General features: G+C 46.9%; 7 protein-coding genes across 7 annotated transcripts; 1 reads left to right on the top strand and 6 right to left on the bottom strand.

Moving 5' to 3' along the window:
- Nucleotides 1-5: 5 nt before the first annotated feature.
- BJ212DRAFT_1298207 (uncharacterized protein) lies at nucleotides 6-1,761 on the bottom strand (the record flags this gene model as incomplete). The annotated part of the gene is made up of 13 exons (XM_041332666.1): nucleotides 6-84; nucleotides 137-325; nucleotides 418-564; nucleotides 615-681; nucleotides 729-821; nucleotides 1,045-1,124; nucleotides 1,171-1,201; nucleotides 1,266-1,308; nucleotides 1,355-1,429; nucleotides 1,450-1,461; nucleotides 1,513-1,532; nucleotides 1,584-1,616; nucleotides 1,680-1,761. The coding sequence occupies 13 exons, from the start codon at nucleotides 1,759-1,761 to the stop codon at nucleotides 6-8; spliced, it is 951 nt and encodes a 316-aa protein (XP_041195324.1).
- A 1,284-nt stretch (nucleotides 1,762-3,045) lies between these two features.
- Nucleotides 3,046-4,188, bottom strand: BJ212DRAFT_1343042 (uncharacterized protein). Its single transcript, XM_041335210.1, has 7 exons — nucleotides 4,043-4,188; nucleotides 3,917-3,996; nucleotides 3,838-3,864; nucleotides 3,750-3,788; nucleotides 3,609-3,701; nucleotides 3,495-3,561; nucleotides 3,046-3,444 (listed from the first exon to the last, which is right to left on the bottom strand). The coding sequence occupies exons 2-7, from the start codon at nucleotides 3,957-3,959 to the stop codon at nucleotides 3,294-3,296; spliced, it is 420 nt and encodes a 139-aa protein (XP_041195323.1). The 5' UTR covers nucleotides 3,960-3,996; nucleotides 4,043-4,188; the 3' UTR covers nucleotides 3,046-3,293.
- Nucleotides 4,189-5,481: 1,293 nt separating this feature from the next.
- On the bottom strand, nucleotides 5,482-6,938 carry BJ212DRAFT_1066407 (uncharacterized protein). The gene is made up of 3 exons (XM_041328980.1): nucleotides 6,835-6,938; nucleotides 6,595-6,770; nucleotides 5,482-6,537 (listed from the first exon to the last, which is right to left on the bottom strand). The coding sequence occupies exons 2-3, from the start codon at nucleotides 6,682-6,684 to the stop codon at nucleotides 5,884-5,886; spliced, it is 744 nt and encodes a 247-aa protein (XP_041195322.1). The 5' UTR covers nucleotides 6,685-6,770; nucleotides 6,835-6,938; the 3' UTR covers nucleotides 5,482-5,883.
- Nucleotides 6,939-9,408: 2,470 nt separating this feature from the next.
- BJ212DRAFT_1555326 (uncharacterized protein) lies at nucleotides 9,409-12,382 on the bottom strand (the record flags this gene model as incomplete). Its single annotated transcript, XM_041341943.1, has 17 exons — nucleotides 9,409-9,902; nucleotides 9,971-10,243; nucleotides 10,419-10,470; nucleotides 10,721-10,764; nucleotides 10,815-10,955; nucleotides 11,041-11,187; nucleotides 11,265-11,304; nucleotides 11,352-11,444; nucleotides 11,493-11,531; nucleotides 11,581-11,595; nucleotides 11,660-11,739; nucleotides 11,786-11,816; nucleotides 11,885-11,927; nucleotides 11,978-12,016; nucleotides 12,132-12,160; nucleotides 12,204-12,236; nucleotides 12,295-12,382. The coding sequence occupies 17 exons, from the start codon at nucleotides 12,380-12,382 to the stop codon at nucleotides 9,860-9,862; spliced, it is 1,230 nt and encodes a 409-aa protein (XP_041195321.1). The 3' UTR covers nucleotides 9,409-9,859.
- A 1,373-nt stretch (nucleotides 12,383-13,755) lies between these two features.
- Nucleotides 13,756-15,202, bottom strand: BJ212DRAFT_1446129 (DNA glycosylase; the record flags this gene model as incomplete). The annotated part of the gene is made up of 5 exons (XM_041338191.1): nucleotides 13,756-14,043; nucleotides 14,101-14,266; nucleotides 14,318-14,452; nucleotides 14,506-14,696; nucleotides 14,747-15,202. 5 exons carry the CDS (start codon nucleotides 15,200-15,202, stop codon nucleotides 13,756-13,758), a joined length of 1,236 nt encoding a protein of 411 aa, XP_041195320.1.
- Nucleotides 15,203-16,244: 1,042 nt separating this feature from the next.
- BJ212DRAFT_1479015 (Mak10 subunit, NatC N-terminal acetyltransferase-domain-containing protein) lies at nucleotides 16,245-19,043 on the bottom strand (the record flags this gene model as incomplete). Its single annotated transcript, XM_041339796.1, has 15 exons — nucleotides 16,245-16,406; nucleotides 16,456-16,563; nucleotides 16,608-16,775; nucleotides 16,825-16,904; nucleotides 16,953-17,160; nucleotides 17,217-17,348; nucleotides 17,397-17,573; nucleotides 17,645-17,698; nucleotides 17,748-18,053; nucleotides 18,103-18,152; nucleotides 18,210-18,324; nucleotides 18,374-18,601; nucleotides 18,664-18,789; nucleotides 18,843-18,910; nucleotides 18,962-19,043. 15 exons carry the CDS (start codon nucleotides 19,041-19,043, stop codon nucleotides 16,245-16,247), a joined length of 2,064 nt encoding a protein of 687 aa, XP_041195319.1.
- BJ212DRAFT_1342972 (tryptophanyl-tRNA synthetase) lies at nucleotides 19,003-20,542 on the top strand. The gene is made up of 7 exons (XM_041335209.1): nucleotides 19,003-19,065; nucleotides 19,120-19,252; nucleotides 19,303-19,515; nucleotides 19,563-19,643; nucleotides 19,691-19,806; nucleotides 19,857-19,984; nucleotides 20,033-20,542. Exons 2-7 carry the CDS (start codon nucleotides 19,172-19,174, stop codon nucleotides 20,494-20,496), a joined length of 1,083 nt encoding a protein of 360 aa, XP_041195318.1. The 5' UTR covers nucleotides 19,003-19,065; nucleotides 19,120-19,171; the 3' UTR covers nucleotides 20,497-20,542.
- The last annotated feature ends 886 nt before the right edge of the window (nucleotides 20,543-21,428 follow it).

Raw genomic sequence — 21,428 nt, 5'->3', positions numbered from 1 at the left:
TGATATCATTCAAATAATGTCGCATCCGTCCACTCGGAACCCTTCGTACTCAGGAATGCAAGCTCTATGTCCTCGTGGTGTGTTCTGAGCACCATGTCACCGTCAAATAACATCATCGGATGTACGAAAGACAGACCTCGATGTGTCTCTCACAAGTTGCAGGGAAGTCTTAACTTCTGAAGCCGTCCTCCAAGTGGGCTGCTTGTCGTGTGCAGAGTTATACATGTTGATGAGGAGATGGTTCGCCGATATAGGTGGGACGACTGTAATCGTGATCGCACCAAGTTGATAATACACAGAAGGACCGAATTTGCCTAGCAGTGTGCTGAAGAGATATATTAAAAAGTTGCTAGAAATAACGAAGCAGTGCTTCGATCAGAACCGGCCCGCTGCATTGCTTGTAGTATGTGCTCTCACCAGAGAAAATAAAGGACCGAGTCTCGCGCAAAGGTACGCATAAGACGTGCACCGGACCAGGTCTTGTCTGGTACTCGAAGATAGTGCTGAAGAGATTTGTAGCCTGCCAACACGACAAGAACAAAGTCTAAACCCATCATGGGTACCCTGAAGAGAATGAGGTGAGGGTCACGATAATATCCCATGGACGTAAGTACCAAAAGAGATACAGCCAATCCACGGATCCAAGTAAACAGCATGCGCCAAAGATCTGGGCTTCATGGTCTAAACTTTGGTCAGCGTACATACTCAAGAATATTAACGAAGCTGACCCTTCTCATACAAGTATACAACCACTGCCATCATCATCATAAAGCTGAAGATCGTGAAGAACAGCATCGACACAGGGACGACGATTCTTTTGTCTGAATATCATTCAAGTACAAACCGGAATTAAATATGTGCATTACCACGTACCATATCCGTACAGTGCATATATTCGATGTTGGAGAATCACTTGGAGCTTCGATGGGAACATCATATTTTAGACGGCTCGGAAACCTTACTTTGAATATTCGCTACCAGCAATAATGCTGAGGCGTGTCAGAGTTGAGTAGACTGTTGCCCGTGGATGAGCATTCTACATACCGATGACGGCAAAGAACGCATTTACAGAACCTGATCTTCGATGAGGGCAAGATAGGGGCTGAGAGTTTTTGAGCTTACATCTGTTCTGAATGAGCATTACCAACAAAAAAAGATGAGACGACGCACATAGCCTCGGTTGGTGTGACGTCGAACGTCACTACATTGCATCTCGGTAATGAGCATCGATACACGGGTACACCAAACTTCGGCGCACAACTCACAGAATGTCATTAGGATAGCTGTTCCAAACGCAAAGTATCGGTTCTGGGGGACATCAGGTAAAGCGCACGACGTATGGACTCATTCTCACCACGAAAAACAGAACTTTTGCAAATGTCCATCTGGTGTTCTGCGAGAAGTCTTGGTCATCTTGCTGGCCAACATACTATACTTGAGCAAACACACCCATAATCTAACCTGTCACCATTGAACTTCTACGACAGTTCAAAAATCGATGAATAAAATTACCTCGTGAGGAAAAGTCAGGACTAATGATCCTGTCAATGATCCCGAATAACAACACAAAGAGGCTCGCTCACTAAGGTCCCACGTAAAGAGCGTCAAAGCAGCAACTGCATATCATTTGAATGATACTTAGGTGAACATATTAGTTTCAAGGATTCAGACGGACTTACTGCTGATGGATTTGATTTTCGGGGCTGTCAGGAGGTATAGGTCCAAAGCTTGAATTTCCTCTGGAGTGATAATGGTCGACATGGGCGGGTGTGATACGGAAGGGTATAGTCAACCTATTGCTGGAGGAAGGAGCGGACGGGACTCGAGGGCCTAAAAGCAGTTATTAAATAGCAGTTTTCTAAATGAACTTGAAAGTGGCGATGCAGCCGAAGTTCGAGATTGACCTCTCCATGCTAGATCCGCGCCATATGATCATTCATTCGTCACAGATAAGTGGTCAACGGCCTAGTATATATATTGTCCAGGCAATCGATTGTCAGAATGAATGTCTCTCAACTCACTTGCAATGGTAAGCTTGCACGAACCCGCGCTAGGCGAACTCGGAGGGTGACTAGTCATTGGCGCTGCAACATTTACCTCTCTCGGGCTGCACAGGCAGCAAATGCGGCTCGAAATATTCTTAGTTACATCATCGGCAACTTTGCCCTATCACTTCTAAATATCAATCTTACATGATTTATGTAAATTAATATGATTGATCATTGAAATCTTTGGACGATGGGGAACAGTCCGTACTAGAAATCGCTAATTAGCTTGTTTTACTCAGGCAGAACTGACGCATGGCATGAACCCATATCTACAAACTTCGATAATTCCCGGTTCAAAGTTGCCTACTAACACCGGTGGACATGTGAATAGAATCGGAAGCAACTCATCTTGAATATGAATGGGCGCTAAGGCACCAAAACAAGCCCCACAATAGATGATGCTGACAAGCGTCAAACAAGGGGATAAGGGAACAGCCAGAATAGTACTAGTAACTAGAGGATGCAATGCATTTACGTAATTAGAAAGTATGCAAGACTGTGAACACAGCAACTTTGATTGCGCATGGAGGTCCGCGCAGCTTTGATTTGGGCCCTAGTACTGCACAATTCATGAGCTAGGCCGTCAAAAAAGTTGTGCCACCAAGTTGAAACTATGTTCAAAGTTCAAGATCAGTGGAGAAAAACTAGCGCTTCTGCTCATTGACCGGATTCTTCAGTGTTCGTAAGTAGAACGTCTGATTGATTTGACATCGTGACTCAGCCAAGCACACTCGAAGATCTACTCGAGACAAGCATTTCGATCATAGAATCAGCTATGTAAGCTTGGCAGTACTGATGTCATTGAACGACTGCACCTCAAGTGAACCCTCCATATTTTTTCGGATTTATTTCTCTTTGAGATCGGAGACCCTATATAGAACATAGCCCTATACATGGGAGGCTCACTCCCGTTCATCTATCGTAGTACCCTCCATACTTGTGGATGTGAGCTCTATGTCCTTGTGGTGCACTTGACCATCATGCCAATACATCGGTGAAGGATGGATGCGAAGGACAGACCTCGTCGTATCTCTATCTTGCTCGGTATGTGCCAAGTCATATATGTTGATGAGGAGACGGTTCGCTGATATAGGTGGGACAATTGTGACCATGATCATGCTCAGCTGGTAATACTCAGCAGGGCCAGATTTTCCCAGCAAGGTGCTGAGTAGGTATATCGAAAAGTTACTGGAAATAGCAAAGCAGTATTTGGATCAGAATCGATCCACTGCGTTGCATATGCTCTCACCAGAGGAAATAAAGCATCGAGTCTCGCGCGAAGACATGCATAAGACGTGCACCAGACCAAGTCTTGTCCGGTACCTGGAAATAATGCTGAAGAGATTTGTAGCCTGCTAACAGGACAAGAACAAGGTCTAAGCCCATCATTGGTACCCTATTGGAGAATGAGGAGTAGGTCGCAAAGACAGTCCATGGAGTAAGTACCAGAAAAGATACAGCCAATCCACAGACCCAACTATGGCACATGCACCAGAGATCTGAGCTTTGTAGTCTAAACTTTGGTCAGTGTACATACTTGGTGATATGAACGAAGCTCACTGTTCTCATACTGGTGTATGAACACTGCCATCACCATCATGCCGCTTAAGACCGCGACGAACAATACCGCCACAGGGAGGACAATCCTCTTATCTGAATATCATCCAGGTATCAACCAGAAAGATTTGCATCGCCACGCACCATAGGCGTACAGTGCGTATAATCGAAGTTGGAGAATCACTGAGACTTTGATGAGTACGTGGTACGTCAGATGGCTCAGAGAGCTTACTTTCGATGTTGGCCACTAGTAACAAAGCTGGGAATTGTCAGACTAAAGCCGATTGAATTTGACCGAGTATGCTACATACCAATGACAGCAAAGAAAGTATTTGCAGAACCTAACATTTCCATGAGAGGGCTTAAGGGATGAAAGTGTCTGAGCTCACATCTGTTCCGAATTAGAATCAGTAACAGTGATCGGTGAGATAACGCACATAGCCCATGTGGGTTTAAGATCGAACGTCACTGGATTACATCTCAGCAATGAGCGCCGAGTGTTGATATACGGGTATTACAGCAAAATTCGGTGCGCAACTCACAAGATGTTATTAGGATAGCTGTCCCAAGTGCAAAGTATCGATTCTGAAAAGCATGAGGTAAAACGCCCAACCGATATGCAGACCTTATCTTACCACGAAAAATAGAACTTTTGCAAGCGTCCATTTGGCATTCTACAAGTGGTTCCCGTCACTGGATAGTCAAAAGTCCGTCTAACTGGACGCACCCATAGTCTAAGCTGTCACTGCTGAGCTTCCGCGATAATTCAGGTGCGGTTGAACAACTTACCTCGTGAGGAAAAGTCAGGACTAGTGTCTCTGTCAACGATCCAGAATAAAGTCACAAAGAGGGCTCACTCACTCAGGTCCCAGGTAAAGAGCGTTAAAGCGGCAACTGCATGATATCAGGTAAGCGTATCAGTCTCGGAAAACAGAAGGGCCCACTGTTGATGTATCTGATTGCTGGGGAGTTCAGGAAGTCTAGGTCCAAAGCCTGAATTTCCTCTGGAGTGACTGTAGTCGACATGGGTAGGTGTAAGTAGTACGGACGTAATCCCTGCCTGTCGCTAAAAGAGTGGGTGAACCAACCCAGTATTAAATATCGTCACTGTGATATATTCGGCCAATTGCTCCGATGGCCCTGCATTGTGGATATCAACCTCGTCGCTTTGTGTTCCATATTCTTTCGCAGATACGTGGGCACAGACCTATACATAGCCTGTCAGAATCGGGGTATCTCCTGCGAATCGAATTTCAACTAACCTTGCACAAGCTTGCAATGTGCTTGTCATCAGGCGAAGGAGATAGGTTCATTAGTAACATTTGCGGAGCTACACAGGCAACAGAAAATGCAACTCGAATGCTGATCGCTCTGGCTTCCAAATTATTATGTATACAAGGTATACAAAGGAGTCAGCTGACCGTGAGGAAGTGTCGCCTCCAAACTTTGCTGCGTTTGAATCTCTCCTGAACATTATCACACCGAACAGAAATGCGGTGGCCCAGGGTACGCTGATGTTCGTCGTTATCTGATTAATATTCTCAAGATGGCGGGCCAGTGTCCTGTGTCTGGGCCTACACTTACCATTTAGGTTCAACGCCACGCTTCGAGGCTCGCTTACCTGGGGCACATAACCATGTGACAATCTCACGAAGTCCAGTGCGTGCTAACATTCATCCCCCACTCTACAAAGTAGCGAGGGTTTCTGTCAGAAACAAACGTCTAGCCTGAGGCACCTGTATTTTCATGTGCGCGTGAAAAGATTTCTTTCTTCCGAGATGGCCCGAAGCACTCGGGCCATCGTGGTCGCGTGACATTGACTGGGTGAAGTCTCTAATATTTATCTCATCGATTTTCTTCGAAAAAGTAGTTACTCGTTAAACGATGAAACGTTAATTCCCCGTGCACTATTGACTTGCGCCTCTCCATTTCCATCCCGTCACTTTGCTGTTGCATCCGCGTGCTCGTGTTGTCCTCGATTGTCTCTGTCATTCTTCTTTCATCTTCTGCGGCCTTGCATACTATGGCCCCCTTTTCATCATATCTCAGATTCCTTGTCCTGCCAAGCTTCTGCCATGTGCCCGTCAGGTTTTGCACTTGAAATGCCGCCTGTCTTGGATCTTTCTTGCCTTCGTCTTGCGGTTGAAGCCCCCGCCCTGGTAAGCTCGTCCTCTGTCATCCTGCCCTTTTCGGTTGCACAATCTCCATCCTTCCTCAAGTGCTGTTCACGCGTCGTTGTGATGTCGCGGTTTATGTACACGATTTCATGCGCACGCACTCATGTTCGCATCGGCGGGTGATTCCCCTGGTAGAGGGTAACCCAGTTCAGCCGCAGGTGCAGGTGGGATGCGTAGAGAGAGCTAGAATCTTGGAGCTGACATAGGGGCAGAACACCGAGCTGCCGGATCCCCTCCGTTGCTATGCGGCCCCTATTACCCAGTACCATCATCCGCGCCAGCTCCCAGGCTTTCATCCTCTTAATTGATCTTAGCATGTTCCTTTCGCAACGGTTGACATTGAGTTTGATACATTGTACAAGTCTCGTGGCGAGGAAACAAGATTGCTGTACGTAGTTGCCAAATGATATGAAATAGTTGTGTACCTTAATGACCATCGGTATATGGGGGAGATGTGCAACAAAGAAACAGCACGAAGCGAACGGCAGACTGGGTCTGTGATGATGACGCCTGGGCCTAGGCTTGGCCTTGCTGCTGCTGTGTTGATTGTGCATTGGCATCGGCGTGTTGAGGAGACGCGCAGCAGAGAAAAAGTACCAGATGAGCCAACAAACGGACAGGTAGCGAATGCGCATGTCTTGGACGTGGTATAGTAGGATTAGTACCTGGAGCAGGCGGTATCGCGGGCGACCCATGGCCGTGCGATTGGGTTTGCTGCTGTGTTTTTGTGGCGGCGGTGGAGCAGTAAATATAACCTGGACAGAGACCATTAAACCATGGCGATGGGAAACGCATATGAAGAAATTACATACCTCTGTCCCGTACTGCAGGAACTTCAACGATATGAAGACTACGAGAGAAGATGGACCACCTTGGACGTTGCTGGAGAGAGGTTGTGTCATCGGTATTGCGGTGAAAGTAGCGGAAAAGCGTTCGAGAATGGATGTGAGAGGGCCGTTTACAGGAGAACGATGATGGGTACCGCGTGCTGCGGAGGACCGAGAAGTACATAGGTCAGAACAAGAATTGGTCAAAAAAAGTAAACGACTGACCTGTGCACCATTTTGCATATTATCAAAAAAGGCTGGCGGTATTTGACGGGCCTGAATAGGTGGACGTCGCGTAACGTTGCTCTAGAGTGATAATCTTAAGATAGTAGAAGGAACATGTCACGTATGTTCATTAACGACTTTTGCGCTGGGACCCGCGAGTGGGAGATTAGTGTGGTTTTTACCGGAGAACCATGTAATATACATTAGATAAAGGTTGGACGAGGTCTTTAAGGCCAGCTTCTTTGAGGATAGCATGAATGTCCCATGTGTACGCGTTTTTGTTTTCGCAAGTGACTAAGTGACCTTTCCATCAGAGGAAAGGGCCGCGCATTCCAAATCATGTTCATGCTGGATGGGTGGCCCGACTGGGGGGTTGGTATTGAAATTCCATAGACGTGCTGTTTTATTGCTTGATGCACTTGCAAGGAGGCGTTCATTCTGAGATGGTGCAGACAAAGCTAGTGTGACCCTCCAGGACGGCGATCTCCTCCCAAGTAGTATCCTAATTGAGCCATATGAACCGGAGATAAGTTTCTTTCTGTCCGACGTCCATGCCAAGCTCCAAACCATTCCATCGTGTTTGAGTGTCTCGCACAGTTCGCCTGTCGTCACATCCCAGATTTTGACTGCATCATCTTTGTCTCCACTGGTTGCAATTTTTGTTGCATCGGGCAAGTATATTACCGCGGTCACCCAACAGTGCCCAGCTCTGATTGTCTGGACAGTTTTGCCGCTCTTGACACCCCAGACTCTTGCTGTCCCATCCCAGGATCCGCTCCCTACTTGATTGCCATCTGCGCTCCAGCACAACGCACTCACAGTATTGGTGTGTCCTGTCCATCTGGCAATAACCTTCCTCGTCTTGACGTCCCATAAACTCACTTCCCCGCCACCGCATCTACTTGCAATTGTCTTGCCATTTGTAGATGATGTCATGGACCACACTCCTGCAATATCCTCCCCATCTTGCCAACCCTCTCCTATCTGTGTACTGCCCTCTAGGTCCCATAGTCGGAGTAAGCCGTCCGTCGAATATGTGATGGTGTGACTCCCGCCGTGAAGATGTATAGCACCATTTACCCAGCGGGTATGTGCCTTGCATAGTCCAGCGTGGCATTACTTCTGGCATCTTACTGGTACAGGAAGACATGCTCGGCACTCCGAGTCTCACCTAGAATACAGCTTCGGAATTGTATATGCAGCAGTTGCTGAGCCGTTATGCAAGAAATTTCTGTGAGTCACTGGTAAGCAAGTGGTCAGCTTTAACCTACAGAAGAGCCTAGAGTATCACTCAAGGGAAGCACTGTCTAGACGAACCCAGTGCTCGATCATCACGATCAAAGGGCGTTTAGTTGGGAGTTGAGGAAGCTGGCCACATATTCGTTCAGGCTGTCTTTTAAGGTGCATCCCACGCATCATCCTCATGTTCGCTTCACAGCTTATTGCTGTGTAGATCAAGCGCTCAGGTCCGTGCCTAGTGCTATGTCCATCTTTCTATACGTAAGGACCACATTCAAGTTGATGGTCCCGCACTCTCTCCACTCCGAAAGTTTCTTCTGTACTATGTTTGAACTTGATGTCGTCAACATCATATCCAGGCAGTGCAGCACGCCAATAGACTTAGCCCCTAGGATGGAGTTGTTGTTTAATAAGTACTTCATTGTGAGTGTCACTATTTCGCAAATACCACCTCAGAACAAAGTTATTTCACTTTATTGCGAAAGTGGACAGTTCGCTGTATTACAGCTGCTTCATTTTATTTTCACCTCCCAGTCCGTAAATTCTGACCCTCGCTCTATCCCCAAGGATATCCTATCGTTACGTTAATTCAACTGTGATTGCATATAGACCCATTGCAACTTCAGTATGACGCTAATATCTGGAATGAATCAATAAGGTCTACAAGATGCCTTTGTGGTATGTGGTATGTCCATTGTCTCCTGGTTATACATAGAAGAACTTACAGCTGTGTGCGTATATAATGGCACTGGCATGTTGTGGGAAAATCATAATTGAGGATTTGGGACTTTGAAAATTTTCACCGTTTTGAGACTTAGAGAAAAATTCAAACAATTGCACCACGTCGGACAACAATACACCTAGTATGGTCAACCGAAAGATCTCATCCGACGTCAAACTCGCTGCCATTCGCCTGTATGAGTAAGATATCCTTAGTCTTCGTGAAATCCTTGATTGCGTCGGCTTCTCGAGACGCACATTCTTCCGCATCCGAAAGCTCTATCAGCACACCGGCGATGTAGTCAAACCACGGAGTGAATTCACAGGTCGTCCGAGGAAGCTGAATCTTGAGGATGTTCAGTACCTCGTGGAACTGGTCCACCACCGGCCAGATTGGTTTCTCGACGAGATCACTCGACTCATGTTATGCAACCGCTTCATTGCACTCCACTACACCACCATCCACCGTGAGCTCCATCGTGCGGGCGTTTCCCTCAAAAAGCTCCGTAAAATCACCAAAGAACAAAATGAAGATCTCCGTGTGATGCGGCATTATGTAACACAGAATGGTAAAAAAAAACTAAGTCCCAAATCTCAATCGTGATTTTTCCACAATACGCCAGTGCCATTAGTTTCGCAAACTGCTGTAATCATGACATTGTTACAGTGATACACGACAGTTGAATGAAAGTCGGTCGTCGGAAGTGGGTCATCTTGAGTCTAAGCATCATTCCAGCGATGGACTCCCTCGACTTGCACCTGGCTGGCGATCATAATGGCTGCTGAACCAACCTCATTAAAGAACATGGATTGCATACCCGTCTCATGTGCAGTGCATTCACAATCGCCATTCAGTAGCATGCGCCGATGTTCGGATCTCAACGACAACATTCTACCAGTACCTAGTCAGCAAGATCCCTTTTGACTGGGTACGCTGATAGATGAGCGATCACGCCAATAGTACACATTAGTGAGACCTGATTCGAGATGGAGGATTGTCAAAGGTGCGCGAGTTTGATTAAGGGTGGTCCCCCAAACGCCTTATATATCTACCCTGGATAGGTGCTTATGGACATCCGGTATCAAATCCGGGGGCCTTCTGTGGCACGCTGCACAATCGAAGTTCAAGATCGTCCAGGATTGTGGCAATATAGTTGAATCTCTGTCCGCTGCTCACCCTATGGAATATTGTTGTTGTTGTACATCGTGAACAAAGTTCAGATGGTTTCTAAAGGACGTGGACCTCTTGTGTGAATGGGTCTTGTACGCAAAAGTGCGAGGGAAAATGGACTGAAAGATATAATATGGCGTAGCCAAAGGAAGTCGAGGACTTGCTGCGTCAGTGGCGATGCCGATGAAGACAACATGTACAAGCTTGCGTGCTTCGGAGGAAGGAATCAAATGGAGGAATTTGCCGAACAACGGAGTCGGGGACTGGCGCTCGCCGCGGCTACGATCATCATAAGCAAGCAACTGGAAGGTCGAGACTCGAGACTCTCATCATATAGACTCATAGTTGCGTTTGCTGTGGCCTGTGTAGACTCTGCAAATGTTGCTAGTGGGCCTATTACCTTCGCCTGATGTGTAGGGTTTGTGCCCAAGAATTATTGCACAGGTGTGCATACCTCGCCGCGAACACAGGTGTAAAACAACTATTCACCGGGTTCTCCGGTGTTTCTAAGTAGAACGTCTGATTGATTTGACATCGAGACTCAGCCAAGCACACTCGAAGATCTACTCGAGACAAGCATTTCGATCGTAGAATCGGCTATGTAAGCTTGGCAGTACTGATATCATTGAACGACTGCACCTCAAGTGAGCCCTCCATACTTTTTGTTTCAGATTTATTGCCCTTTGGGATCGAAGACCCTATGTCGGTCATAGCCCTACACACGGGGTGCTTACTCCCATTTATCTATCGTAGTACCCTCCATACTTATGGATGCGAGCTCTATGTCATCGTGGTGTACTCTGACCATCATGTCAAATACATTGGCGAAAGATGGATGCGAACGACAGACCTCGTATCTCTCTCTTGCTCGGCGTGTGCCGAGTCATACATGTTGATGAGGAGACGGTTCGCCGATATAGGTGGGACAACTGTGACCGTGATCGCGCCAAGTTGGTAATACTCACCAGGGCCGAATCTGCCCAGCAAGGTGCTGAACAGGTATATCAAAAAGTTACTGGAAATAGCAAAGCAGTACTTGGATCAGAATCGACCCACTGCGTTGCATGTGCTCTCACCAAAGGAAATAAATAATCGAGTCTCGCGCAAAGGTACGCATAAGACGTGCACCAGACCAAGTCTTGTCCGGTACCTGGAAATAATGCTGAAGAGATTTGTAGCCTGCTAACAGGACAAGAACAAGGTCTAAGCCCATCATTGGCACCCTATTGGAGAATGAGGAGTAGGTCGCAAAGACAGTCCATGGAGTAAGTACCAGAAAAGATACAGCCAATCCACGGACCCAAGTATGGCACATGCACCAAAGATCTCAGCTTTGTGGTCTGATCTCTGATCAGTATACATACTTGGTGATATTAATGAAGCTCACTGTTCTCATACTGATATATGATCACTGCCATCACCATCATACCACTGAAGACCGCGACAAATAATGCTGACACAGGGAGGACAATTCTCTTATCTGGATATCATCTAGGTATCAACCAGAAAGATTTGCATTGCCACGCACCATAGGCGTACAGTGCGTATAATCGAAGTTGGAGAATCACTAAGACTTTGATGAGTATATGGTACGTCGGATGGCTCAGAGAGCTTACTTTCGATGTTGGCCACTAGTAACAAAGCTGGGAATTGTCAGACTAAAGCCGATCGAATTCGACCGAGTATGCTACATACCGATGACAGCAAAGATAGTATTTGCAGAACCTAACATTTCCATGAGGGAGGTTAAGGGATGAAGATGTCTGAGCTCACATCTATTCCGAATTAGTATCAGTAACAGTGATCGGTGAGATAACGCACATAGCCCATGTGGGTGTAACATCGAACGTCACTGCATTACATCTCAGCAATGAGCGGTGGATATACGGGTATAACAGCAAACTTCAGTGCACAACTCACAAAATGTTATTAGGATAACTGTCCCAAGTGCAAAGTATCGATTCTAAGAAGCATAAGGTACAACGCCCGACCAATATGCAGACCTTATCTCACCACGAAAAATAGAACTTTTGCAAACGTCCATTTGGCATTCTACAAGTGGTCCCCGTCATTGGATAGTCAAAAGTCCGTCTAACTGGACGCACCCATAGTCTAAGCTGTCACTGCTGAGCTTCCGCGATAATTCAGGTGCGGTTGAACAACTTACCTCGTGAGGAAAAGTCAAGACTAGTGTTTCTGTCAACGGTCCAGAATAAAGTAACAAAGAGGGCTCACTCACTCAAGTCCCAAGTAAAGAGCGTTAAAGCGGCAACTGCATGATATCCGAATAATAGGTAAGCGTATCGGTCTCGAAGAACAGAAGGGCCCACTGCAGATGCATTTGATTTTTGGGACTGTCAGGAGGTCTAGGTCCAAAGCTTGGATTTCCTCTGGAGTGATTGTGGTTGTAGTCGACATGGGTGGGTGTAAGTAGTACGGATGGAATCCCTGCCTGTTACTGAAAGAGTGGGTGGGGTCCGAGGATTAACCAACCCAGTATTAAATAGTGTCACTGTGATACATTCGGTTGGTTACTGAAATAGCAGTCATCGATGGCCCTGAATCGATAGGCGATGCAGACACCAACCTCGTCACTCCATGTTTCATATTCTTTCGCAGATACGTGGGCACAAACCTATACATAGCCTGTCAGAATGGGTGTCTCCTGCGAATCGAATATCAACCAACCTTGCACAAGCTCGCAATGTCCTTGTCATCAAGATAGGCCCATTAGTAACATTTGCAGAGTCTACACAGGCGACAGAAAACGCAACTTGAATGCTGATCGCTTTGGTTTCCGAACTATATGTATACGAAGCTCAGCTGGCCACGAGGAAGTGTCACTCCTCTGAACTTTGCCGCGCTCGAGTCTCTTCTAAATATTATTTCCGAGTTTCACACCGAATGGCAGAAATGCGATGGGTGCACTGATGTTCATCATCGCCTCAGGATGGCCTGTCCAGCGTCTGGGCCTATACTTAGCGTTTAAGTTTAAGCATCATGCTTCCAGGCCTATTCACTTGCTTACCTGGGGCACATAATCGTGTGACAACCGCGCGGACGTCCAGTGTCCAGTGCCTGCCAATATTTGGATCATTAGTAAGCAACCTGAAAAGGTCGAAACTCATCATAAGTAGTTGCGTTTGCTGTTGCTTGTATAGACTCTGCAAATGTTGTTAATGGATCTATCCCCTTCGCCTGATGATAAAGACATTGCGAGCTTGTGCAAGGTTAATTGATATTCAATTCGCAGGAGATACCCATTATGATAGATTATGTATAGGTTTGTGCCCACGAATGATTGCACACACATGTATTCCTCGCCCGGGGCCCGAACACAGCATGCTGGGAGCAATGGAAATCAACTATGGGCGCCGGAGAACAAAGAGAGCTCCATGTCAGAGTCGAACTTCATCAGGATAGGAGACGGCTGTACTAAAGGAATAAAAAATCATTTAGTAAGAACACATGGATGTGACAATTTTCCGCCAGGCTACTAGCTTCGGTTACCTCTAGAGGCTCAAAAAGTGACAGGTTGGAAGATTGTATAGTCTAATCTGCCAATGAATAATGAGCCAGGCCCCAGAAACAAGTCGTGTGGCCAATTCGGAAATGTGTTTCCATGCGCAGCGTGGAGAGCGGTGGTCTTCATTCACTGAAGAATGAAGAGGAAGTTCACTCCTCTCATGCCGGAGCTACCTGTGTAACTAGAAAATGCTGCATTCTATAATTAAGACTCTTCAGATCACAGCGTCCAACATAGTTTGTTTCCTTTGATCGAGATAAGCATTTTAATCTGGGTAATTATTTGTGTGAGTTGCTAGTAAGTTATTGAATATAGACATCACAAAATATATGCATGCATTACTGGGTGGGGGGCGGAAGAACATCAACTCTTCATAGTTCAAGACTCGATTGCAATATCGATCTTTGGTCCTAGAATCGCGCTCAATGTTTGCAGAAGATTGTCTCTTGCGTTTCTTCGGGCTTTTCGGGAGAGTTGTATTGGCACTTGGACAAAGCCCTTTAGTGCTCAACGTGCACGAGTCGCACTTCGGTCCCACAGGGACGCAAATGGTCTGTTTAGCAAAAGAGAGATTACAACGAGACTCCCCGTGGCTATAGCGCAAACACACCTGACCAAAGCCGACGAGCATGTGGTTGATTTCGCGATGCAATTCGATGGGTAACCAGGACTGGATATTTAACCTCGTTTCTTCAGGCTTCTTGGTGGGCCGTTGATGCCATCCCAACCTGTTAGTAATACGATGAACGTGCACATCCACACCAATACCGTGATTGCTGCAAGTGCGTTAGTGAATTCATAAAGGGCGTAGTAGACTCACCACATACAGATTCCAGGCGACATGAAGCGTAAGAAACGCCATTTTAGGTCCGACTCCTGGCAATGAGCATAGCTCATCCACCGTCTTGGGTACCTCTGAATCAAAGTCGTCCCGTAACCGTAAAGCCGTCTTCTTAATATACCTGATAGAAAACGTGAATATAGCCACTCTCCCTCTATGGAAAAATAAACGGACCCAGTCTTCCGTCGCCAGAAGCCAACTTTTGCTATCGCATCTGATATTGTAGAATCATCCGCAGATATGATGGCGGCAACAGATAGCGTGCCTCCTACGGCAGCTCGCAGCTTTTGAACAGCTGCATTCGTGACTTCATCTTTCGTTTGGGAAGATAGCATCAGAGAAACTAGTATAGCAAACCGTCGGTTCTGCCATACAAAATAAGACTGTCATCGTATAAGATTGCATGAATATCAACCTTTGGGTCTGTCTCCTTGTGCTGGGTTTGTTCGCACCCCATAGTGTCTACAGGAGCGACAGTTTGCGTGCGCATCTCTTTGATCGAGTCATACACCTCCTTCCAGCGTGGTGGAGCAGGATGTGGAGTGTCCAGAGACTGTGGTATCAGTTTAGGTTTCTTGGCGGACTTGACCTTCACTTTCGAATTCGTATCTTCTTCAGATACCGTCTCTTCTAGCTTCAAAGTTGGTGACGTCTTCCGTAGGCTTGCAGTGGAACGTGCCCGGTCTGAGATATTCGAGGTCTTGGATTCAACCTCGAGCTTGATACGCTTCGACGACTTTGGGCTAGGGGACAGTGATGTTGACGGCTGATGCGCATTTCCGGCTTCAAGCAAAGTGACTGCACTGTGATATGGGCTCGCACGCGCTGAGAGTCTAGTAATAGCTCCTGACACCCGTCGTTGCGACGACATTTCAGTAATACGATTGGGGGTGGGTTGGGTTGATTGTAGTCAGATGATGACAGACAGAAAATAGAGTGCGGCAAGCATACTGAGTAGGTTAGACTCAGCTGATCTGAAATTGTCATAATAATAAAAGTCACGTGATTTATAACTACCGCTATTCTTCCTGTTTTGTTTCATGTTTTGTACAAAAAGACGTTTAGATTACGACGATAAATATAAAAGGAAATTGTGTTCCTTGGAATAGATTGAAAGCACGCGGAGGAATGAAGTCAGGACTCTGAGTCTCGGAGCGCCAGTGTATTGTCAATGGCTACGGGAATAAGGGAGATCTGTAGTAATAGATGGGCCGGGGGGGGGGGCGAACTCGATGCGCGATCAGGCCGCTGTCATCGAATGTGCAACGACTTGCCAAAGGTCACACACCTTGGTTAAGACCAGGGGAGGGTTGACTGAAATGCTGTACACACGTCCAAATGAGAATACATCTGTGTCTGGCGAATCGTTAACAATGACTAAGAACACTTGTTGTAGAAGTTTCATTGGCAGCCGATGGGTGTACAGTCCTGTCGGTGCCACGTTGACAGGAAAGAGATGAACAAGATAAGAAAAATGCACGGATCTCGCAGAGTACTGTCATCATCCATGTACCTTCTTGCATCGTTGGGACATATTAAACAATTAGTTGAGAGCATTGGTCTGGCAAAACTTCCGACCAGTGACTAGGCTTACAAATGACGCACATATAGCTAGCGCGGTGACACTCGTCAGAAGCGGCCGTTGAACGATCTAATAAATTTGCGTACCTGGCGAGGTCACCCGTCAGAAATGCTTCCAAAGATCACGATTAGAGTTTGCAACTAATTTGTTACTTGATTTTAATCGATGATAACAGTAGGGGTCGCAGCTGACCGACTTGATCCGTGTTAATGTGTCCTCATACCAAGCATGATAGATTTGACACCATATTAATTGTTAGTGGCTGGAACACGGTCTTCCAGATGTGAGGAACGTTGTGTCTGTATCAATGGGTACAAAAACAGCACCCAATCTATCGTGGTGGCACTGGAGGGAATCCAGAGATAATTGGAAACCAAGGATGAACATCCGCATCCCACTTCAAAGTCTTCACATCCCATGTCGTCAAGGCCTGCTCGGTTGAGGGGAGCTGTCTCTGCAAATCTATGCACACATCCAGGAGCTTCTGGACAAACTGGCGGAGGATAAGAATCTGCATTAGGTACAACTAAATATTTTCTCACCTTTTTCCGTTCTTCACTCCATCGTCCCGCCCAGCCATCGGGTGACGTTAGCAAACACGATAGAACTTCTATGGCAAGCGCGATGCTATCTAGAGAGAACTCTTTAACCTATCTTTGATTTAAACAAGCACCTCTTTCCGGTTACTGCGAACACTTGCCTTTTGCATGGATTCGCACGCAGTAGCAAACTTGGTGAAGCTGGGATGTCCGATGGGTTGCAGATCGATGTCTTCGTACTCGGGCGTAAAAGCCCACTTGTAGCGCCGCAGAAAGTTAAGCCTCGTACGTCGCCACGAGAAGGTCGTTTTTTTAACCGTGATCTTTCCGTCGAGTCAGGATCTGGAACGAGTGACATTCACCGTTACTTACAGCGAAGACAGTTATTGAGAGGGACTGCAATGCCGTGAGGAATTGCGACTGATATGATAACTCGAAGTAGGCATTTGAGTCTGATGAAAAGAATTAACTCCAGCCGTTATGAACATCAAACCACGTACCACTCGACATGCCTGACATAAGTTGATCTATACAGGACAAGTGCATTTCAAGCACCTGTACGACGTACCAGTACGCAAACACGCGCTCTTCATTTGTATAAAGTGACAGTTGAAATCCCGATAGAACGACTTCGCGGATTATAGACAGCCTATACATCAGTACAGCTACCCTGGCGCGACGGACGTGGTCAAGCTTTTTTTGGTTTTCCTGATAGTCATCGTCCAGTGAGTCCACAGGGTACTGCTTACATTTGTTACACTCACCAAGGGCGCAAGGCGTACACACACGTCCATGAATACGACAAACAGCTCATGCCAGTCAAAAAGTGACTTCGCGCAGAATCGGCGGCGCCGTGGTGGGTTGTACCATAGCGACTTGATGTTTGCTATCAATATCTGTCTTTCTGTCAGCACGTATGCAGGATTTCGCAACTTCAAACAAACCTGCGTCATGGTGCGTTCAATCTGTGCAAGTGGTGGAGGCGCCGAACCTTCCCATCTTGTCATGATATCTTGCGTGAAAACGTCGTAGGAAATGTTCAGCGTTTCGTGGAAGAACTGGACCACAACATGTTTGAGTGCAAACTTGTCGAGTACGAGTACGCCATCCCAGAACGCGGACTAGAATTATCATAAAATTCGACTAGATTGATTGTCATGCACGAATTACTCGCCTGGATGATTGAACGCACGTATGGAAACCGACTATGGGGCCGTGGGCACCACAGCTGTAGATTACCAACAACCTGATGCTAGATTTAATGTTTACGACGGAAGAGCAGTGATAGTATATACCTCCCATGTCGTCAGCTCAGTTGTGTTTGCCAGATCGTTGACGTTCTTCAGCGATGTCAACAGCCCCTCCAGCAAAGCCCAGGTGTGGGCTTGATCGGGTAGCTGTATGACATGCAGGGGGATGTATGATACAATAACACGAGGAAACTGAGGGTCGAACGCGAGACGGGCTGGCGAATCTGGCGCAGGTTCTAACGGAGTGGCTGTAGTAATAGGATGCAATAATTGCAGGCTTAGATTGATCATTGTCGGAAGCAAACCAGAGTGAGGCTGAGACAATTGTGTCTCGAACAACACAATTAGTGACTGATACAAGTCAGTAGATTGTCATATAAAGAGAAGAAACACCCCAAACCTTCCTAAGCATTAATCGGTTCATCAGCATGGCTTGCCAAGGTTGCTGAACTATGGTTGTCATCGCATGAACGTTAGGTGAATATTGTTATGTGAGCCATTTCACACCTTTGGCCGAGGTCTCGAGCCAATGACACGCTTCATCAAGCACCTTGCAGATATATTTGACGGGTAGAGCCTCAGAGAGAGGCACGTCACATTTCTCGCTTTGCCAGTCCTCGGCCTGGTCATAGATGAGCATGGCTGGCAACTTAAGCGGTACTTTGACGAACATCATACACATTCCCTTTATTTAGCTCCCTCCAGGACAGGTCACAACACTTGAGAAGGCCCAATAGAGCAGCCCTTAGAACGACTGTAATTAGCTCTGGCGGACGCAAGTTGTCTGAGCGTGGCGGTGAGCCCCCGGGAACGAGGTCAGGGTCAATCTCTTTCAAGGAGTGAACGTAAAGGAATGAATATATGGTTTGAGAAAGAGTGTAACCGGAGTGCCATTCCATCTGGGCGCCAGACATGGAACAAATGAATACATGTGGAAATTTTTACGCTGTCTCTGATTTACCTCGCAGGAAAACGAGCGATCGATGATCCAGCACACTTCCTCTGGTGTAAGCGGGGCGAGAGGATTGAATGACGGCTTAGATTTGTTCAGAAGCGCCAAGCCGCTGTCGAAGCGTGGTTCGCCTATCTTCAAACATTATCAGCAAGTTGTTTGGACTTCGGAAAGAAGATTTTTTTTACCTCGAACGACGACATAGCATCCAGCAGAGTAAATCCGTCAGTCAATATGAGAGCTCCAGGATGCATGGCTTAGACAATATTGAGCGGGCAGGTAGGCTAACACAAGCATTTCTGGTCACCTTCGGCAGCATCCTCAAACAACGCAGTCACATCGTGAAAATTGTCGCCGCCAGGAAGGTCCACCAGGGGATCGTACTCCATGTGGCTGCGGTCGCCAGATGAGCTGGTAATGGACGTCAGTAAAGCAGAGCACCAGGTGACGTCCAGACTACCGTACCTAATTGGATGTTGTCGGAGTTTGAACCACTTTTCTACTTGCTCGGTCATACATGATTATTCCCCGACGTGTCTGCCAGATACGCCCGCGACGCGTGATACTATCTGGCATCCAACCAACTGGTATTCCTCATGTAAGATCATATTATTATTATTTGATATAGAACAACTTACATAGTAGTAGCTAGGGAACTACCTAGGCGCACTGTCTAATTGGGTCAAGCTGCAAAAATCTGCAGAGCCCGAGGACAAACTGCTGTTTTCGATTGTTGGATGGCATGCATTGACCCTTCCACAGGATCCTGCTGCCCTACTGGCTGCAAGGAATGACATGCTGGCTGTTTTACTCGCCATAGGCATCGATCCTGACCGGTCAATATTGTTCCACCAGGACCATGTATCTATTTGCTCTATCCTAGTAGCCGTTTGGCTAACAGTACCTAGAATCCTCACCATACTGAACTCTCCTGGATATTGAGCTGCATAACGCCCATGGGGAAGCTGCGCCGGATGACGACCTGGAAGGTGCAGTCTTTCAAGTGTAGTTAAATTCCGTTCTTATGTTCCTCAAGTCAAGATTAGCTGCGGCACGAAACTCTGGCTCAGAGGACATGGTGGATGAGTCGATGCTCAACGCTGGCCTATTCATGTATCCTGTGCTACAAGCCGCCGATGTGCTTGTTTATAAGTGGGCCTTCTTGCAGTGGTCATTGTTGACACTACTGATATGCTGCTAAGAGCTACTCACGTTCCTGTTGGCGACGATCAACAGCAACATATAGAACTTACCAGAGATATCGCTGATATTTTCAACCGAACATTCAAAGGAACGTCTCCCCTGTTCCCCCTTCCGACCTACGTCAACAGTAAGCATCCGAGGTTGTACATGTATGTCCGTTGAACCATTTTTCCAGCCCCATCGAAGCGGATTTTGTCGCTCAAAGACCCAACGTCCAAGATGTCGAAATCTTCACCCGACGTCCAGTCCCGCATTCTGCTCACCGATATCGCTTCCCAGATCCAATCGAAAATCCGAGCTGCTGTCACAGATTCCATTCAGGGTATCACTTACGATCCTCAAGGCCGCCCGGGCACCTCAAATCTGCTTACTATCCTCGCCGCCTGCACAGACAGCGATGTCACCCAGGTCGCAAAAGCCTATGAGAGCCAGGGTCACGGAACTTTGAAACGCGATGTCGCAGAGGCCGTTGAGGAATTCCTCAAGGGGCCTCGGGCGCAGTTCGATCGCATTCGTCAGGAAACGTCATATCTCGATGAAGTAGCACGTCGCGGGGCTGTCCGCGCTATTGAACAGTCCGAGGTGACCATGATGGAAGTCAAAACACGCCTAGGTCTTGCATCACCTGTGGTGCATTAACGAATGTAACTACAATCATGATAATATTAATTTCTGAGTTTATCATTCTACGTTCATCAGTGAGCTTGGTCAAGTCCACGGAGACTGCACTACTGGCTGCTGGCAGTGAGGATTTGGCCCGATCTCAAAATGATTACTTAATCTCACCTCAACGAAGACGTAATTAAACAAACTGGGTCAAAAAACTGTTTTGCGGGCAGTAAGGGGTAATATGCGTGGGAACTGGTAAGCCCTCCTTGATGGTGATCGGTGTAGGCCAGTGCACGTGAAGCGTGCCTTGTTGAACCCTCCTGTTGCCACCAGCTTGCATGCCAACTGAGGAATTGAAGTATCCTTTGCATTTCCTCCTGTAATAGTGAGACTCACTGTCCCCATGATCATAGCATTGTCCATCGAACGTCTTGCCAAATTCACGACAACTGCCGTTCGGTCGCTTTGGCCATTTTTGGCACTGCCATCCCACGCATGTCAAGATTGTCGAGCACCCTAAAAGTTGCCGCGTTGACATCCGTTTGCGGTCAAGCCTCCGCTTGAGCATATCTGATAACTGTACTTATGCATCGATAGTGAAGAATCTGTCGGAGGGCACAAGTAAACTTGCTACAACCTTCCAGGGCTCAGTGATCTCACCTTAACGTGCAGGTATACAGACCGCACTTCTACCCTTGAATTAGTATCCACGGCGCAATCTCATACTGATCGGCGGTTATCATGTATGGGGTATAATGCTAGGAGTGATCTAGATTGGGATGATCGAACGGATCGAATAATGTCTTGGTCATTAACCTATTTAAATTATAGGGAACATTTCCAAGCTGTTTTCGTGTTGTTCAATTGTTTCAATTTCCTGGCTCGGCTCACCGACCAGGTTTCAATTTTGATCAGCCTGTCGTCGAAAACAACACGAAACTGATCCCCTTCATGTGTCTGAG

This window comes from Suillus subaureus (assembly GCF_016647635.1).
Source record: "Suillus subaureus strain MN1 chromosome Unknown BJ212scaffold_9, whole genome shotgun sequence".
NCBI classification, from domain to species: Eukaryota; Fungi; Basidiomycota; class Agaricomycetes; order Boletales; family Suillaceae; genus Suillus; species Suillus subaureus.
The sequence above is the reverse complement of the archived record's forward strand: the minus strand, read 5'-3'. Positions and strand labels throughout refer to the sequence as shown.

What these genes read in the sequence shown, in the direction of transcription:
- BJ212DRAFT_1343042 (XM_041335210.1), bottom strand. Translation starts at nt 3,959, where the DNA reads ATGGAAATGTTAGGTTCTGCAAATACTTTCTTTGCTGTCATTG. An exon ending in TACTTTCTTTGCTGTCATTG is followed by an intron (nt 3,865 to 3,916) that starts GTATGTAGCATA and finishes GACAATTCCCAG; the next exon opens with CTTTGTTACTAGTGGCCAAC. An exon ending in ATACGCACTGTACGCCTATG is followed by an intron (nt 3,702 to 3,749) that starts GTGCGTGGCGAT and finishes GATGATATTCAG; the next exon opens with ATAAGAGGATTGTCCTCCCT.
- BJ212DRAFT_1066407 (XM_041328980.1), bottom strand. Translation starts at nt 6,684, where the DNA reads ATGACACAACCTCTCTCCAGCAACGTCCAAGGTGGTCCATCTTCTCTC. An exon ending in TCCTGCAGTACGGGACAGAG is followed by an intron (nt 6,538 to 6,594) that starts GTATGTAATTTC and finishes GTCTCTGTCCAG; the next exon opens with GTTATATTTACTGCTCCACC.
- BJ212DRAFT_1342972 (XM_041335209.1), top strand. Translation starts at nt 19,172, where the DNA reads ATGATTATTCCCCGACGTGTCTGCCAGATACGCCCGCGACGCGTGATA. An exon ending in AACCAACTGGTATTCCTCAT is followed by an intron (nt 19,253 to 19,302) that starts GTAAGATCATAT and finishes ACATAGTAGTAG; the next exon opens with CTAGGGAACTACCTAGGCGC. An exon ending in GCCGGATGACGACCTGGAAG is followed by an intron (nt 19,644 to 19,690) that starts GTGCAGTCTTTC and finishes ATGTTCCTCAAG; the next exon opens with TCAAGATTAGCTGCGGCACG.